Source organism: Ictidomys tridecemlineatus, chromosome 1 (genome assembly GCF_052094955.1).
Source record: "Ictidomys tridecemlineatus isolate mIctTri1 chromosome 1, mIctTri1.hap1, whole genome shotgun sequence".
In the NCBI taxonomy this organism is placed as follows: domain Eukaryota; kingdom Metazoa; phylum Chordata; class Mammalia; order Rodentia; family Sciuridae; genus Ictidomys; species Ictidomys tridecemlineatus.
Genome location: NC_135477.1, coordinates 116,763,551 through 116,782,994, shown reverse-complemented (window position 1 = coordinate 116,782,994; position 19,444 = coordinate 116,763,551). Strand labels below are relative to the sequence as shown.

Below are 19,444 nucleotides of genomic sequence, written 5' to 3'. Positions count from 1 at the left end.
TGGCAGAACCTAAGAAGATGAGGGAAAGACCAAGGCTGAGAACTACTTAGGTACTTCAGGACTGCTGCATATGGATTGAAAGCCTCCAAGAAGAACAGTAAAATGTGTTTTACTGCACATTTTACTTCTGGGTACCTCTCATGTTCACTACCCTTGGCTCTTTCCCTTGAAGAGCAGGACCTTCCTGGGAGCTCTGCTGAGGTCTGGTGAAACCTGCCCATTTTTTTTTTTTTTTTTTAAGACTTTGTTATTCACAGCTGTATCTGAACTTAAGCACTAGCCCAGCTCAGAATTGTGCCTCATTTTTCAGGACTCTTATTTCCTAGATCTTTCTGTCCACCAAGACATAAGGCATAGCTAGACAAATGTTACCCTTCCCTCCACTTTCCCAACTTATCCTTAGATTTGCTTTCAGAGTCTACAGTACTTATTATCCGTAACTCCTGTGGTACTAATGCTTAAGCTTCTGATTCTGGTATGTTTGATTTTGATAAATAGACAACTTGTTGTTTGAAATTAATAACCAATCATGTGACTGATCAATGTGGACAATTTTTTTTTTATTCTTTTGCCTGATGTATATTTTAATTAATTACATGACTTAGAGTTTTGCAGCTTGTAGACCAGTTGAGAAATCAGTTCCCAAAAGAGGAGAAGAGCTTCAAACATGATAAAGCAAAGAGTATATAGCAGGACCAGAGCAAAGCCTGCTTCATTGACAGCTTTTTTAGGATATAACCTTGCTAAGGTCTGAAGGAACTCTTCTCTAAGTTTATAGTAGTCATTCCAAAAACTCAATAAGAAAAGCATGATTGTATATAGTCATTGTTCATTCATTTCGTGACTATGTAATATTCAATATGTTAGTAATTGAATATAACAAAATTTCTTAATCTATTTTTCTTTTTTAAAAATTATTTTATTTTATTTTATTTATTTTTTGTGTGGTGCTAAGGGTCGAATCCACTGTTTCACACATTCTGGGCAAGCTCTCTGGCACTGAGCTACAGCCCCAGCCCCTTAATCTATTTTTCTATTGATAAACTTTTGAGCTCACTTTAATTTTTAACTCCATAGACAATATTACAATGGAGATTATAGTATTTATATTCATTTAATCAGCAAAGTTTTTGGGGTGATATAGCCTCCTGATGGGATTATGAAAGTGAATTTATTTTTCTTTGGCTTGAAAATGATAGATATTCATATAAAAATCTTTAGGTTCAGAGCTATTTTAACTCACCACTTTGAATCTATAACTAATTTCCTTCTATATTTTGTTGCTGGTGACATGTTTGCTCTACATTATTGCTTTGTGAAGAAGCTCAGTTTTTATTGATAGATTTTTTAGTATGCATTTTAATGTTAATATTTCATCCTTATGTAACATCAGCATTTACATTTTTTAATATTGCCACTTTGTCATTTTCTGCATTCTCTTGTTTTGGAATACTTATTAAAAGTAGGTTGATTTTTTATAACTTCTAATCTCATTATTCCTCTATGATGTTTTCTTGGTGAATCCATTACTACTGTATTTCATTTTGATGATTCTTTCTTTGGTTTCTATTTACAAGTATATCCTAATACAGTCTGTATTAGGATACACCTAATAACTCAACAGCTAATAACGCTGTTGAGTATTTCTTTCACTGCGTATAAATTTTTCAGTTTAATATAATCTCATTTGTCTAATTTTGGTTTTATTTCCTGTGCTTTGGGGATCTTAACCAAAAACTACTTAAACATTCCAATGTCCTGAATAATTTTATTATTTTTTTCTAGTAATTTCAGTTTCAAGTATTGCATTTAAGTCTCTAATCTATTTTGAGTTGATTTTTGTAACTGATGAGAGTTAAGGGTCTCATTTCATCTCTCTTTGTGTGGGTATGCAATTTTCCCAGCACCATTTATTTAAAAGACTGTCCTTTCTTCATTATATAGTCTTAGCACTTTTGTCAAAGACCTGTTGGATGTAGATGTGTGGGTTAATTCTAGTATCTCTATTCTGTTTCATTAGTCTATGTGTCTGTTTTTTATGACAGTACCATGCTGTCTTGATTATTATAGTTTTTGTAATATGTTTTGAAGTCAGATAGTGCAATTTTTCCTGCTTTGTTGCTTTTGCTCAAAATGGCTTTACTATTCAGTTATTTTTTTTGTGGTTGCATATAAAATTTAGAATTTTCTTTTTTTAATTCTGCAAAGAATGTTTTTGGTATTTTGATAGGAATTGCATTGTCTGTAAATTGTTTTGGATAATATGAACATTTTTAACAATATTAATTCTTCCAATCCACAATCATGAGATACCATTCCATTTTTTTATGTCTTCTTCAATTTCTTCTTATCAATATTTTATAATTTTTATTATAAAGATCTTTCTTTTTGGCTAAATTTGTTCATAGGTATATATTTTTGTAGCTATTGCAAATGAGAAGACTTTCTTGATTTCTATTTTAAACACTTCATTATTATCATATAACAATGATGCTGACATTTTTGTTGCAACTTTTATTACTGATGCAGTATGATCATGTGTAATAATGGGATTAATTATGACATATTTGTGCATAAACATGACATAATTTGATCAATTTTATTCTTCAATATCTTCCCTTTGTCTTTGCTCCCCTGAGCCACTTGATCTGCTTTGCTGATCTTCCTTCTATAATTGTTTTTTCTTTTCCTTTTTTGGTACTCAGAGCACAGAGCCACATCCCCAGCCCTATTTTGTATTTTATTTAAAGACAGAGTTTCACTGAGTTGTTTAGTGCCTTGCTTTTGCTGAGGCTGGCTTTGAATTTCTAATCTTGTCTCAGCCTCCTGAGCCACTGGGATTACAGTTGTGTACCACCATGCGGGGCTCTATAATTGTTATTTTAATTAGTATGATATAATTATATGTGGGATTCTATATGGTATATTCACACATGGACATAATCACTACTGATTTTTTTTTTTTGAGAGAGAGAGAGAATTTTAATATTTATTTTTCAGTTTTCTGCAGACACAATATCTTTGCATGTGGTGCTGAGGATCGAACCCGGGCCTCATGCATGCCAGGCGAGCATGCTACTGCTTGAGTGACACCCCAGCCCCTCACTACTGATTCTTATATGTTGATTTTATATTCTTCAATTTTGCTGAATTCATTTATTAGTTCTAATAGCAATTTTTATAGAGTCTATGGTGTTTTCTGTATATAAGATAGCATCTTTTGGAAAATGTGACAATTTGGATGCATTTTATTTCTTCCTTTTGCCTAATTCTGCTGTCTAGAATTTCCAGCACTGTGTTGAAAAAAATTGCTGAAAATGGACATCCATGTCTTATTTTAGATCTGAGAGAGAAAACTTCCAGCTTTTTCCTAATCAATGTAATATTACCTATTAAATTTTTATTAATGTTCTTCATTATGTTGAAGTATATTCCTTATATTTTTAATTTGTTCAGTTTTTGTCATGAAGATATGTTGAATTTTATCAAAAACCTTCCTGCATCATTTGAGATGACAACATGGTTTTTGTCCTTCACTCTTTTGATTTATTGATTTGCATATCTTGAACCATCCTTGCATTCCTGGGATGAATTCCACTTGATCATGGATAATAATTTTATAAATGTACTAGTATTTTGTTGAGAATTTTTGCGTCTGTGTTCATCAAGGAGAGTAGCCTATTGTTTTCTTTTGTTGTTGTTGTTATGTTCTAATCTGTTTTTTGTATTAAGGAAAAATACCAAAATGCATATAATGTTTGCCTATGCACTGTTATATTGAATTTGTTTGGAAGAATTCTTTCCTATTCTATTTTTTGGAATAACTTAAGAAGAGTAATTAGTATTGGTTCTTCTTTAATGCTTGATAGAACTCATCAGTGAAATCATCTGGTTCTAGGCTTTTCTTTGAGAAAAGATATTATTACTAATTTAATCTTGTTATTTACTACTAGTCTGTTCAGGTGGGTTTTTTTAAATATATATTTTTTAGTTGTGGTTGACACAATACCTTATTTACTTATTTATTTTTTATATGGTGCTGAGGATTGAACCCAGGGCCTCGCACATGCTAAGTGAGTGCTCTACCTCTGAGCCACAACCCCAGCCCAAGGTAGTTTTTTTTTTTTTTTTTTAATTTTATTCTTGGTGAGGTGTTTGTTTCCAGGAACTTGTCTATTTCTTCTAGATAATCAAATTTGATTACATACAATTAATTATTCATAATAATCTCTAATGATCTTTTATATTTCTGTGATTTGGGTTGCAATTTAATCTCATCATATTTATTTGAACCTTCTTTCTCCTTTTATTAGACTATTTTGGATATGTCTATTTTGTGTACCTTTTTGAAAAATCATCTTTTTGTTTCATTTATTTTTGTATGTTTACTCTTAAACTCCTTTATTTCTTCTCTGATCTTTATTCTTTTTTTCCTTTTATTAATGTTGGACTTCATTTATTCTTGTTTCTCTAGTTCTTTGAGATACAGGAATAAGTTGTTTATCTTATTACTTAGCTTCTACTGTTCCCTTAGATTTTGACATGTTGTATCTCCTGTTCATTTATTTCAAGAAATTTCCAAATTTCCTTCTTTGATTTCTTCCTTGATCCATTGGTCAAAGTTGTTCAAAAGTAAGATGTTTGGTTTCCAGGGTTCTTCTTGTTACTAATTTCTAGCTTTACAGTGTTGAATTCAGAAAAGATACTTGATATGATTCCAATTTTTAAAAATTTGTTGAATATTATTTTGTGGGATATTATATGCTCTATCCTGGAGAATGTTTCATGTGATAATGAGAAAAATATATATTTGGTTGTTGTTAGGTAGAATGCTGCTCTGTTGAAATCTTTTAGGTTCATTTGGTCTAGAGTGAAATTTAACACTGCTGTTTCTTTTCTGGATTTTTGTAATATATGTTCATTGCTGAAAGTTGCCAACTACTATTGTATTGGAGTTTAACTTTCCCTTTATTTCTATTAATACTTGCTTTATATATTTGGATTTTCTGATATTGAGTGCATATATATTTAGAACTGTTATTTCATCTTTCTGAATTCACCCTTTTATCATTTTATAGTGACTCGTCTCTTTTAACTGTTTTTGACTTAAAGTCTATTTTAACTGATATTGATTTGTCTATTCCTGCTTTCTCTTAGTTTCCATGTGCATGAAGTATTTTACTTCCTCCTTTCATTTTCAGTCTATGTGTATCCTTGGATGTGAAGTGAGTTTCTTGTATGCAACATGTCTTGGTTTTAAATTTTAATTAATTCATTTTTTGTCCATTCATTTACTGCATGTCTTTTTTCTTTTTTGGTACCAGGGATTGAACTCAGGGGCACTCGACCACTGAGCCACATCCCCATCCCTTTTTTATATTTTATTTAGAGACAAGGTCTCACTGAGTTGATTAGAGCCTCACTAAGTTGGTAATACTGGCTTTGAACTTGGGACCTCCTGTTTCAGCCTCCTGAGCTGCTGGGATTACAGGTATTTGCCACTGTACTAAGCCATTTGATGTCTTTTTAAAAAAATATTTTTTTAGTTGTAGATGGACACAACATCTTTATTTTATTTATTTATTTTTATGTGGTCCTGAAGATTGAACCCAGTGCTTCAGGCAAGGCAAGTGCTCTACCACTGAACCACAATCTCAGCCCCCCACTTAATGTCTTTTAACTGGAGAATTCAATCTTCTTATATTCACAATAGTTATTTTTTTTTTTTTCCAAGCCAAACTGTATCCAGCTTTATTAAAGATACTTTTCATAAACAATCATGGTATTTCAGGCAGGACATGGGCAGACAATCGTTAACAGTATACAACAACTTTCAAACTCCCTTCTTGAATGGACTACCAAAATCAGAAAGCCACTATAAAACCCAATGAAGTCTTCATTTGATGCTCTGAATAGGGAAAGTTTAGAGTGAGGGTTGACATTTCACATTTAGCATGTTGTTTAACAACTTTTCACAAGCCGACCCTGACTTTCAGGAAATGAAAGGAAAATGGCAAAAATTATTAATCTGAAGATCCACAATCTAGAAAAGGAACTGCTGCTCTTCTGAGGGACACTATTCTCAATGACGTCACTGGAAAGTCCAGATTGCCCCACACACTGGTAAAACCAACTGTTGGGAATCAGGTCCCAACAGGTTTAGGGGAGTTAAGTCTATGCCAATGGCAGAGAGGGACAGGAGGACATACAGATGAGTTTGAGTTTTTCCATACCACAAGGCATTTGTGCCAAGGTGGCTATGTGTGCCAACATCAGGGAATCCCTTCCTCTTAGGAACAAAGAGGAAGTCTCTCAAAACTAGAAGGGAAGGTGTCTTCCCCCACAGCAATCCAGCTTTGGAGACATTCTACTAGTGATATATGCTCCTTCCCCCCCAAAACAACAATGAAGTGTTCTGTGTGCTAACAACATAGCTTTAAAAAAAAAAAAAAAAAAGTAAAACAAAATTCTGCATTTTTATAAAACTTGATAAAAAATAGTATTTCAAACTGTACAGTCACCAGAAGTACACAGTTATCAAAAACGCACACACTTCACTTGGCATCTCCAGCACCTTCAGCTTTCTGTGCCTGGTCTGTTTTGGCATCTCCATTTTCTGCAGGGTTATTCCCATCCTTGCCAGTGTCAGCTTTTCCCTTTTTCCCTTTGGGTACCTTCTCTCCCTTCTTTGCAGGGGCCTTTTTAGGCTTGGGCTCTGGCTTTGGAGGAGCAGGTTTGGCAGACAACCTTGCAGATCTTCTCTGTGGTTCGTCTTTCACCTTGGCTTTATCTCCTTTAGCATCCCCTTCAGCCTTTCTCTTGGGCATGGTGGCGACGGCGGCGGGACGCAGGCGCTGGACGCGGGGATGCAGCGGCGCGCGGCTTTGGTCGGTCCGGGGGTCGTTCTCGCCTCCTCTTCTTCACACTGCTCACACAATAGTTATTGATAGACAAGTTCTTATCTGGTTTTATTGTAGTTTCTTCCTCCCTTTATCTGTCTCTTACAGTCTTCCTTGATTATTAAATGAATTAATTTAGTGGTATGTTTAGATTCCTTACTTATTATTTTTGGCTTTTCTATTACAGGGAAATGAGGATAATTTCTCCTAATTTTAAAATCTAAAAATTTATGGTTAAGAATCTAATTAGAACCAGTCAGCATGGGCCAAAGTGATCCAGAGTTGTCACGGCAGTGAAGACTTGAAAGTCTGATGTCATTCTGCAGTCATCAGTCAAAAGTCAAGAGGTGGACTTGGGTGGGACTCTCTAGAAACTTCTCTGGGATTCCCCAATAAACTGGAATGCAGGAGAGGCACATTGTCCCTCTCCTCTATGAGAGGACTCACTCTCTCCCTCCCACTTTTTTTCCCCTTTCCTTCATAAACAATATCTGTTACTATAAGTGACATTCAAAAATCTTTTTGATTTGATTGCAAGAATTAGGATTTGAAGTGGGGGAAGGTCCTTTGTGCTGCATCAGTTTCCTAGATGGCCCAAGTTCTGTAACAGGACCAGGTGCGGTGATGGACATTAGTAAGCCCAGATTCCACAAGCTGAAGCAGGAGGATTTCAAGTACAAGACCAGCCTCAGCAAATTAGTAAGACTCCAAGCAACTGAGTAAGACCCTGTCTCAAAATAAAAAATAGACAGCCTGGAAACCAAGGTTGGAAGATGGGTAGAGGAGACAATCCTTTGGTCATCAAAACTGGTGCAAAAATGGGTCACACCAGAGTCTCAGAGTCACAAGGCCATGCACAGTCTTTGGCAAAGGGCAGGTGTTCCTAGGATCCCTCTAAAGCAGGAGCTGATAAGACTGAAACTCAGGTCTGTCCTGCAGGCAGGCACACAGGTCTCTTCCTGAGGCTGGAGCTGGCTCAGGGCTTAGATCTGTGATGTGTGTATAGGGTCCTCATTTTCTACTGGGTGCTCGTCACTGAGCTCTGAGACAAAACTCTGAACTATGCCCTGCTCCCCAGGGGATGGAGTACTGCTACTCACTGTGCCACACAGGTTGCAGGGAGGGGTGGTTGAAGGATATATTTACTGCCTGCCCTAAAGATTTCCGGAGGTATAGGCTTGGCAGTAGGGGTTATAGGGTTTTGCTAAACACTGGGTTTTACTGTGGCAGATCTGGTATTGGGGTTCACGTCTAAGACCTGTATAAAATTCTCTTTCCCTCTCCCAGGCTGGAGGATCAGGTTGCTTGGAGTTGGGGAGGGGAAACACAGGAAAATCCTTCTCTCCTGCCTTTATGGATGCTTCTTTTCCTTTTATTATACTAACAGCAAGCACTACAGTTCTCTCACCTGCATTCCTTAGCCCTTGTGCTGGCAATTTGGTGCATAACAGATGGATTTTTTTATAGGGGGTGGGGTACCGGGGCTTGAATTTAGGGGCACTCAACCACTGAGCCACATCCCCAGCCCAATTTTGTATGTTATTTAGAGACAGGGTCTCACTGAATTGCTTAGTGCCTCACATTTGCTGAGGCTGGCTTTGATCCTCCAGTCTCAGCCTCCCAAGCCACTGGGATTACAGGTAGATGTTCAGCTGGGTGTTTCTGTGGGGACATCTTACTCAACTATCAATTTGCTTCACCTTCCTACTTCTTAATAATTTAATAGATTTTTCATATATAAGAATAGCAACATTTTACCAACAATCTGCTTTATTTTACTCAGTTTACCTTTTTAAAAAATTATTATATATTGTGTTTTTTATTACAAATGTTTTAAACTTATGATTTTTTTTAGTATTGTACTTGGGAAATATTAATCTATATTAAATATTAAATATTGATCTAACATTTTTGTGGTTCTTTATATTTTAAAATGTTTATATGTTTAATTTTCCTAAATTATATTTAAATATGAAATAGTAATATGACATTTTTTAAAACCTTACTATATCATGACATATATGTTAATCTATATATATGTTAAATAACCCATTATATATTCTTGGACTTAAATGATACTTTCTAGTTTATACTATATGATTCTATATTTTGTTTTACTTAACTTTCCTGATTCCTGTATCAATATTGCTTTATTACAAATTTTAGTTTGGAAGAACTACAGGTGAATATTCTTCTGGGTTGAATGCTCATACCCAAAACACCAATAATAAAGAAAACAAATTAGTAAGAGTCTGAGAGATCTACAGAGGACATGACCCATCAAAATGATTTCTAGTCATGGCTAAGTGTCATTTTTATAATAAATCGAGTTTTTACATGAGTTCTACATGTGGGTATTTGATTACTAAGACATGTATCATTTGGGTTGCTGTCTGGGGAAAAGTGAATGATCAAATAGGGGAATTTCTATTCAAATGTGACTTTTTTTTCCAAGTCTTAATTTCTGAAACATAAAACTGAAAGCAATAATAATTAATTAATAATAATAATGATTTAGCCCATAGGTTGATGAAGGCTGTTTACATCAAATAATAAGACAAATTGTAAGAGACATTTTATAATCTTCTATAGCTTGAATTATAAATTTTAAAGGTGTAGGGTTTTACTCTTTTTGGAGAGAATGGAAAAATAAAGATTTATCTGGAAAACATAAAAGAGAAAAGGCTTTGGGCACCGAAGTACTAGAAGAGACATTTTTTTTCCCCCTTATTTACAATAACATTTCTAGAGTATTAAAAGTTTAATTTCAAAGACAGTCTATATTAATTGTAAGAAATTTAAACATAGATGAAAGCATAAGGAGAAAAAAAACACTCATCAACCCACACTGCATATGACATTTCAAGTCATTGTTCTACTGGTAATAATGAGAGAATATGAATCATACTAACAAAACTCTAGTAATAATCTGTTGGGGATATTTTAAGTGTTATTTTATATCTTCCTATAGTGATTGCATAATACTCTCTGTAGTCTATTCTTTTTACTTCTTGTAATTGTAGAGCATTTTGGCTGCTTTCAATATAAAATCACTTATTATGTGAAGAGTGGGTTCTAAAGTCAGTTTGCAAGGCAAAAATATCGCAATCAAGACTATATTTGAGATTTTCTTGGGCAGCTTCCCCGTGTGACACTGAAATTCTGCCTCTCAGAAGGCCCAACATGGTCAGTTTTTCCTCCAGGGACCAATAAGATTTGTTTGGCTTTGTTTTAGGTTATAAAAACTGCTGCTGGCATTTTTAAGCAAATTGTTTTTTACTAGAATATTATCAAGGGATTGTCTGTTATTGGGAATTGACAGGCAACTGGATTTGAAAAATGGGCAAAACCCAAGGCTGCATGGGTCAGAGCTCTTGCTGTAGTGGGTTAGGACTTCAAAGAGTCATTCCATCTCTGCATCATTTTCTTGTGATTAGAAGTTTGGATGGTGATACTGTCACCAGTTATAGCAGGCACAAAGAATCTGGTTTTCTTGGCTTTTTGATGTGACAAGCCTTGAGAGGTAGGAGTTAGGAATTTTTTCTCCCATGAGAAACTTAATCATGGGGAAATTCCACCAAAAGAGGAAACAGACTACTAGTGAGGGGTGGCAGAGGAGATGGATAACTACTAGGAAGCCAAGAAACAATAAATATTGTCAATCTTGTAAAGAAAAATCAAGCTCCACATAGCAAAATAAGAACTCTATGCTATAAGAAAAACTCTGGGACCAAATGAAAGAATATGTTCATAATTCTCATCTTATGCTCGTATACGTCTTCTAGTGCAAGCTCATAGAATGAAATGATAGGTGGAATAGCCACCTGCATTATTTAAATCATCATTGTAATTATTATCATCATAAAAGATTTAATGGTCTGATTTATATAAATTTTGGAACTCCATTGCATGGACAACACTTGAAATCCTTTCTGAGTTAAGCAATTTTAGGATCTACATTTTGGGGTGGAGGAGATATCCAATTTTATGAGATTCCCAACTGTGTAGCAATCATTTATTGACTGAATCGCTGGCATGTTTAGGGAACACCAGGACTCAGTGAAACTGAACGCATGTTTTGTACACATATTTCTTGAGGACATCCTAATACTTTCATCATATGTTTATTGGGGGGCCAGGCTCCAAATAAAATTAAGGGATATTTTTTGCCTTTTTCTCCAACATCCAAAACAAGAACTGTTTATTCAAACAGAAGTTAAATCTTAGGTGATAAGAGACCTGAAGCATGTGTTAAACTCTGGAATCTTAGAGAAAGAGTAGTCTGTAAGAAAAAGTTTGTGTCACTGTGACCCTCTACAGATTCTTTTCCTCTCCCATGCTAACACTGGGGAGCTCATTATGTCCTTTCCATGAATCAGCTTTGAGTGAGGTCATTTAAAATACATTTTATCTTGCTCTTTTGATTTATAAGACCAATTTTCCTAGAATTTCCATATTAAAATTTCTTAATGTAGTAGAAAATCTAAGGAACATAAAGATTTGTCATTTTCCAGCATTTGGCAGTGTGCCATAATCATCATCTTAATTTTGTTTCTCCAACTTTTCTGATAAGTTCATGTCCATTGGTCCCAATTTCATGAGGGACTTTGCTCTATTCTCCAATGCATCTTTTTTTCCCTCTATTAATATACTTTATTCTTCCCCTCCAGATTCAGAAGAATGATTTCCTTTTCTGAGATAAACTACAATGTGTTCTGGAACTTTTTTTTTTTACTTCCATCACAATCTTAGGCTGAGACTCATCCCATTCCCACCCTCACCTCCTCTTCTTTACTCACCCTTCTCTTATGCTTTCAAAATGTGATTGTATCTCCCTGCCCTTCACATTTTCTCTCGCTTCATTTCACAGTTAAACTTTTAAATAAAATGGACCAGGCATTTCATGTTTTCACCACAAACTTCCTCCTTAAGTTGTTATAACTTCTGTCTCAACTACTTTCTTGAGAGTCATCGATGAGATAGTAAGTAAATTCAGGTACTGAATTTGGCTTAAACTTTTTGGAATTTTGAGCACTTGAGGTCACACTTGCTTTGAAACTGTAGATCTTGATTGCTCAGTAATCCAGCCCCAATTTTGAAGTGTTCTAATATAATAACTTGCAGAGTCCTCACAGCGCCTGATGAGGTGGTACCATGAGCACCCTCATTCTACAGATAAGCAAACTGATGGAGAAGTTAAATACTTATCTGAAGTCATGTTCAAATGGCCTTGCTCTCTACTCTCTATCTTAGGCTCCTTGGCTGGCTTTCCCCACCCTACCTTCCTGTAAGCACCCTATTCCTCAAGGAATCATTTTCTTTCTATATTTCTTTGTATTCATTAAGTTTAGTTCTGTCTTATTAATAAGATCATCATCCTTTTGGAGATTGCTTTTCAGTACTCTTTCAAGAAATCTTATTCATTTTGAATTCAAAGACCTGGTTTATCTGACACTCACCTTAAAAAGTCATTTCCCACCAGGAGCTGTGGCACACACCTGTAATCCCAGCGTCTGGAGAGGTTGAGACAGGAGAATCATGAGTTCAAAGCCAGCCTCAGCAAATGTGAGGCGATAAGCAACTCAGTGAGACCCTGTCTCTAAATAAAATACAAATTAGGGCTAGGGATGTGGCTCAGTGGTCAAGGGTCCCTGAGTTCAATCAATCCCTAGTACCAAAATTTAAAAAAAAAAAAGTCATTTCCCTTTCATCTTGCATCCTTCTTTTAAGGCTTATCCTTTACTGATCTCCACTTTCTTCTCTAGATTCTGAAAACTTACTGTTTAGAACAATCTCCTAGGCTTTTCACTGGAAATCATACAAAAAAAAAAAAGAAAAAAAGAGTATCTGAATGGTTTATCTGAGATCCCACGCCTGCCTCTCCAATGCTCGGGGTGGAGGGGTGGGGAGGCTGTGCAGAAGGGCACTAAAGTCTCTCCAGGTTGTATGGAAAGAATAGGAACAATTCCTCCAAAAGAAATTATATTACTGTTAGAAAAGGAAAAAGGACATTGGGAAACTGAAACAACAACAACGAAAAGAGTTTGTAATAGTGTTGAGTAAAGTTCAGTTGAATGAGTTAGTCAATAACCCTGTGACATTAGTCACTACCTTTAGGTTTAGTTTTGCAAGCCTGGCATGGCCTATTTGCATTTATTCTTTCTGATTATAGTTAGGCCGACATGTGAATGATAATTGGGAGCTAGAAAAATTCAGGGGCAAGTCAAGGGCATTGTAAAGATATGTTTAAAACTCTAAATCAACAGACCCTCATTTTTGGGTGTTTTAGTTTTCAAATGTATGCTAAAAGGTAAGTCAGAACATGAGGTCATATTATCTAAACTGCATTTCTGTATCTAAAATATAAGAAGAGGAGGCTGAAATACGCAGACCTTGAATTGGGGTCCTCATGGCAAGTTGAGGAGTTCTAATCCAGTTCTTTCACTGATTCTCTTTACTCTTTGGCAGACATTTGCTTCTCAGAGTCTTCAAAGGTAAAAGAGAGGATTAAAGCAGATGAAATTTAAAGTCATCTTACCTTTGCAAAGAAAACCCCTGATTTATATGTGATATAGTTTTGAAGTAACCCATGAATGATGCTCCTTTGCTGGATATATAGAATCTCTGTGCTCATAATAGTTAAGGAGGAAAGGCCATTGACTAACCAGAGGAAGCAAGTAAGGCTTATCCCAAATTATTCATTTGCTCAGTGGAAGAACAATACTTGGACTTTCCTTAAATTTCATTCATTGACCTGCTGCTTGAAACTATTCTAAAGCTATTACAAATATACATGTTTAGAACCAACCCATGTAAATTAAAAAGTAAAGGTTTTTCTAAGATTATTTCATTTATATTTCATTTCCCCTCAGAAATCCAGTAGGATAGCTGCTCTTGAGTTATTAGCTGTTACTCAACATTTTACTAAATTATCCAAGTCTTATCAGCAGTTGCTTGTTTTGCTGTACTTGCTTTATAGTCATACTGTGTTAGGTGTCAAATGATATAATACAGGTCATCTAGTATAATGTTATGATTGAAATCTCAGAATCCAAAGTTGTATAGACCTAGATTGAAATGTTCACATGAATCAAGAGGATTCTTAGAAGGAGCAGTGGATTTGTGTGGAAAGAATGTATAATACTTACTATACTATAAGAAGTGGTAGGAAGTAAATACAAGACCCGAAGAGTATGTCCCAAAACAACAAAGTAGAGAAAGGGGAGGAATGTGTTTCTTTCCTGATAGAAAGAATAGGTGGAAAGAGGGGAAAGCAGTCAAAAGCTGACCAAGTGCAAGAAATGCTTTGTGTAAGTGAATTTCTTGATGGAGAAATAAGTATTGTCTGCTGAGTCATGTAACAGAGATGTATGATATTGTCTGTGATTTACTTTAAACTCTTTCAGCATAAACTGTGTGATTTTGTGTGTATACCAATTAATTTCAACTTCTATTCTAGGGGCAGACTACTAACCTAACACAGGGTGGTCAGCTAGCTTGCACATTCAGCTTTCCATATCTTCAGGAATGTCTGGGTCCTTTTATTCTATTATAGTTATTATACTTATCACACTGTTGCATATATATATATAGATATATATATCTATATATATATATATATATATATATATATATATATCTGCTTTAAGTCTGGGGCCTGGACCATCACTTTGTAAGCTTAACAATTGTCATGGAGCCTGGCACACAGTATGCTTATCATGAAAGTTCCTGAATAAATGACTCAACAAATGTAGGATGCTTTTTGAGATTCATATTTTTATAAGTCATTCTATTTTAGGTACACAGTTGGAGGGGGCAGTGAGACAAGTTTGCTTGCATTTTGTCTTATACTATTTTTATTCATTTTCCCCTAAAGAATGAAAGTTGCTCAAACATACATATAAAGTAGAATTAAAAACTACAGAGGTGAATAAATATGAGTAAAAGTAAATTCAGGATAGGAAATTAAGATATTCTAGGCAAACAGATGATGCAAAAAGTTCATAACACAAAGATGCTACGTATTTGATAAGAAGGGAGATATAAAAGTGGTTCTGAGAAACAAATAAAAAAAAGTGGTTCTTAACAAAACACAGGGAAAAAAGTCCAGTAGTGAAACCTGCAGTTTTGATGTACTAAACACAATCTATGCACTGAGAAGGAAGCCAATTTTTCTTTGATCCTTAATTAGGCTTTTAGACAATGTCATACCTGAAAGACGTTTCTACCATGTGTCTTTCTTAATAAGTGATATGGTGGGCAAATTCTCCACTAAACCTATAACAAGTATAATCCTCTAGTTGCTTTTCATATTTCTCAAAATACCATGCCAATTTACAATAAAAAACATATAAAGATAAATTTATATATTTTTTGTTTTGCACTTATGAAAAAATAAATCTTCAAAAGCAAAAGCAATATTTTATAATTATTTTTCTGTGATATTATGGCTTGATGCAAGAGAAAATCTAGAATACTTGAAAGGATGTCTAAACATATTACTTTAGGCACTCACTCAAGAATATCATGTCTCAAAACCAAGCAAAGATTTTATTTCTGGATTAATCTTGGCCTGCAGATAATAAACACTGTTCATTAAGATTTGATTTAGATTATATTATCCATGGAAAACAATAAGAAGCTGATATGCTTTTGTACAAAGTAAGGCACATACTTATTCAGTTTGTTCAAATATATATAAGTACATGGTCATCCCATTATCACACAGAACTTGGCCAAGGTTTAAACTAGATTCTGGGCTTACTCCGGTACAGTGGAGAGGAGCTGCCAATGGTCACCAAGTGTACTTAGAAGAATTTTAGCTTTAGGCTTTCAGAAGAGGCAAGCAGCTGGTCCTATCACTGAATTGATGAGAGAGAGAGAGAGAGAGAGAGAGAGAGAGAGAGAGAGAGAGAGAGAGAGAGAAAGAAATGAAAGGTCTTAAAATTAGCTATAGAGTTTATACAATAAATCCATATCATTAGCTTGTTGGACACCATTTTTTTTCTCTAAAGCAGATGGTAGGGAGTTAATGTAGACACATTGCCAATAAGTAGCTTCAATTCAGTAAGTTACTAATTAAAGATAAAGATGACACAGGTATAAAATATTTGATCCAGCACAGACATTTCTCTCCCTATATGCTAGGCCCTTTTAACAATTATAAGAAATACAAATTGGAAAAAAGAAAAGCATTATAATGATTCTAGGAAAAATTTGGAATTCTGTCCCATCTCCCAAAACAACAAAATTGGGCATGAATTACTGATCTTATGAAATATATGTGGGCTGGCAGCAGACTGCTAGAGGAAAATTCCTTATTAATTTTTAATTCAGAACTTCCCTAAAAGCCCAGGTGACTGAGATATAAAGAAGCGATGTTAAAAGCAAAGTATGACTTTTCATTTATAAAACCTATTCACAAAAGTTCAACTTTGTCAACTAGTCGCCTTGATTATTTATTTTGTCAACTAAAGAAGTTGCTTTATATTTCTAGAACATTTGTAACTACATGGGATATATAATTAATGGGATGTGAAACCTGTATTTATTTGTCTATCTAAAGCTAAGCTAATTGCACAAACCAGAACAAGGCTCAGTCTCATGGTTGAAACTCTCTAAAAGTATGCAGCAGAAAAATTGTTGACTATTTTCTGTTCCAATAAACTGTATAGTGATAAATCAGAGAGCAGAAGATATCAATAGACAAGAAATATTAACAATTTTGAAAGAGAGTGTTTGGAGATAAGTCGATGGACTAAGCATAGCAAAGAGTTCTTCAGTACACAGTATGTTCTGGAAGTTGTCTTGGGGAGGGAGGAGCTTGTCATACTAGTGGAAGTCACAGAGGGTTCATATTGGGAGTTCACAAGCATGATAAATGGTGGTGGGAAGCACAGCAGAAGCTAAGATAATTAATTCCAAGTTTCTTTATGAAAATAGGAAAACCACATCAGAGAAATGTTGATATTCTTCATTTAATAAATGATTTTAATTGTGGTAAGACCCACATTCTAAATTTTCCCATTTAAATCATTTTTAACTGCATAATTCAATTGTATTAGGTATATTCACAAAGTTGTGCAATCATTACCACTATTCAGAGCTAGAATATTTTTCATCTTGTACATATGAAACTTTGTGCTCATTAAACAATATTTTCCCTTTCTCCTCTCCCCTCAGTCCCTAGCACCAATCTAATTTCTGTATCTATGAATTGAAGTGCTCTAGTTACCTTGTGTAAGTAGAACCAGGTAGTGTGTATATTTTTGTATGCTTTACTTCATTTAGCACACTGTCCTGAAGATTCATCCATGTAGTGACAGGTGTAAGAACTTCTTTCCTTTAAAGGGCTGGATAATATTCCATTTGTGTGGGTATGCCACATTTTATTTATGTGTTTATCCATCAATGGATACATGCGTTGCTTTCTCCTTTTATGCTATTGGGAATGATGTGACTATGAATATGGTACGAAAATGTCTGTTTGACAAGAACCCTACTTTCGATATTTTGGACATACACCCAGAAATATAATTCCTAAATAATATTGTTATTCTAAGTTTTATTTTATTTTTTTTAAGGAACTTTCATACTGTTTTCCACAACTGCTGTACCAGATTACATTTTTAACAACAGAGTACAAGTCTTCTACTTTCTCTATATTCTTGACAACACATTTTCTTAAAATAGTAACCATCCTAATGCAGGTGTTATCTCATGGCAGTCTTGATTTGCATTTCCCTAAAAATTAATGAGGTTGAGCATATTTTCCCGTACTTATTGATCATTTGCATATCTTCTTCAGAGAAATGTCTATTCAGGTCATTGTCCTATTTTTAAGTTAGGGATGAAGGGCTTTTATGTTGTTGTTGCCAAGCTATAGAGCTATAGGAGAATTTCATGAATTCTGAACATTGACTCCACAACCAGACAAATGATTTGCAAAAATTTTCTCCTACTCTTTGTTGTTGTTTTTTACTTGTATCCTTTGGTGCAAAGAAATTTTGTTTTGATGAAATCCAGTTTATCTATTTTTACTTTTATTGCTTCTGCTTTTGACATCATGCTGAAGAAATCATTTCTAAATCGTAGTCTTAATTTTCAAAATGAGTAAACAAAGAACAGATGATACCAATTTTATATAAATTCTTCCAGACAACAGCAAAGAGGAACTACTTTCAAAATGATTCTGTTTAGTTTGAGTAACCCAGATATCAAAATAAGATTTAAACAGCATGAAAAGGGAAAGTTACAAAACTGTTCCACTTATTGTATAAGTATATAGCAAAAATGTGAATAAAATGCAAATGTGTATAAACTACAGACAATTTGAGTTTATCTCAAAATACAATATTAAAAAAAATCCAAAAATATAGTTAACCCCTTAATAGAGTAAAAGAAAAAAGAGAAAACATATAATACTATATAATCCCCATTTATTATTTAAATGTCTTTGCAAATTAAAAGATTATCAGGTTAAAGAACCTGATAAACAGTAATGCAATGACATACTATATAGTACTCAAAAAAGTGAATCATAGGGGCATTTAAAAGGGTAGATACATCTTGGCATTATCACACTAAATAATATCCTTTTTTATAAAGTTAAAACAACTAATGTGAAATAACATATTTTTAAGAATACAGAAGCTTCTCTACTTAACAATGGTTCAATAAAATGATTTTCAACTTTACCATGGTGCAAAACTGATACAGTCAGTAGAACTTATACAACAAATTTTGAATCTTGATCATTTCCCACACTATCTATATATATGATATTCTCCTAGCATGCTGGGCAGATGCAGCAAGTGGCTGCCCCCAGTCAGCCATGCAAATATAAAGGTAAATGACCATGACTGTCTACAGTGTACTGTGTTATTAAACTATGATGGTTGATAGTTTGGGTGTAGTAAATGTATTTTTGAATTATGATATTTTCAACTTAACCCAGAGTTTATTGGGATATAACTCATCATAAGCTGAAAAAAAAAATCTGAATGTAAATGCAATAAAACTATATTAAAAAAGAAAGTCAATGAATGATTGACATGGGATTCATGTCAAAGAGAAGGGCACCTTGAAAGGGAGAAAGGATGGGGCCTAGAATGGGGATGTTGGATGGTTATATGAGGGAACTGACTTTTCTTTGGGATGGTGCTTCCATAGCAGCTTATCACAGGATTAAAAGCAGGGAATCTATCAAATAAATAAACTGAACCAAACTTGGCGTGATTACCACATATCATCATGAACCATTAATTATAATTAATCTAGTTTGGTGCATCTGAGGTCAAGGAAAAAAAAACAATATTTCTCTATGATGTGGAGAAGAAAACAGAGAGTACTTGGAAGAAAATGTGCTGGAAAAAAATTGTTTTGGTGTGTGTGTGTGTGTGTGTGTGTGTGTTTTAAGAATTTCAAGACTTGTGAGTGATTTTATGCATATAGGGAAGAGGCAGTAAGGAGAACAAGACTGAGACATAAGATAGAAAAAATAATCAGAAGGGCTATAACCAGAGCACTGAGGGAGATGAGCTTTC

General features: G+C 34.5%; 1 protein-coding gene across 1 annotated transcript; it reads right to left on the bottom strand.

The window, feature by feature from the left end:
• Window positions 1–5,735: 5,735 nt before the first annotated feature.
• On the bottom strand, window positions 5,736–6,929 carry LOC101956825 (non-histone chromosomal protein HMG-17). The gene has a single exon (XM_005320896.4). The coding sequence runs from the start codon at window positions 6,825–6,827 to the stop codon at window positions 6,555–6,557; it is 273 nt and encodes a 90-aa protein (XP_005320953.1). The 5' UTR covers window positions 6,828–6,929; the 3' UTR covers window positions 5,736–6,554.
• Between the last annotated feature and the right edge of the window lie 12,515 nt (window positions 6,930–19,444).

What these genes read in the sequence shown, in the direction of transcription:
- LOC101956825 (XM_005320896.4), bottom strand. Translation starts at nt 6,827, where the DNA reads ATGCCCAAGAGAAAGGCTGAAGGGGATGCTAAAGGAGATAAAGCCAAG.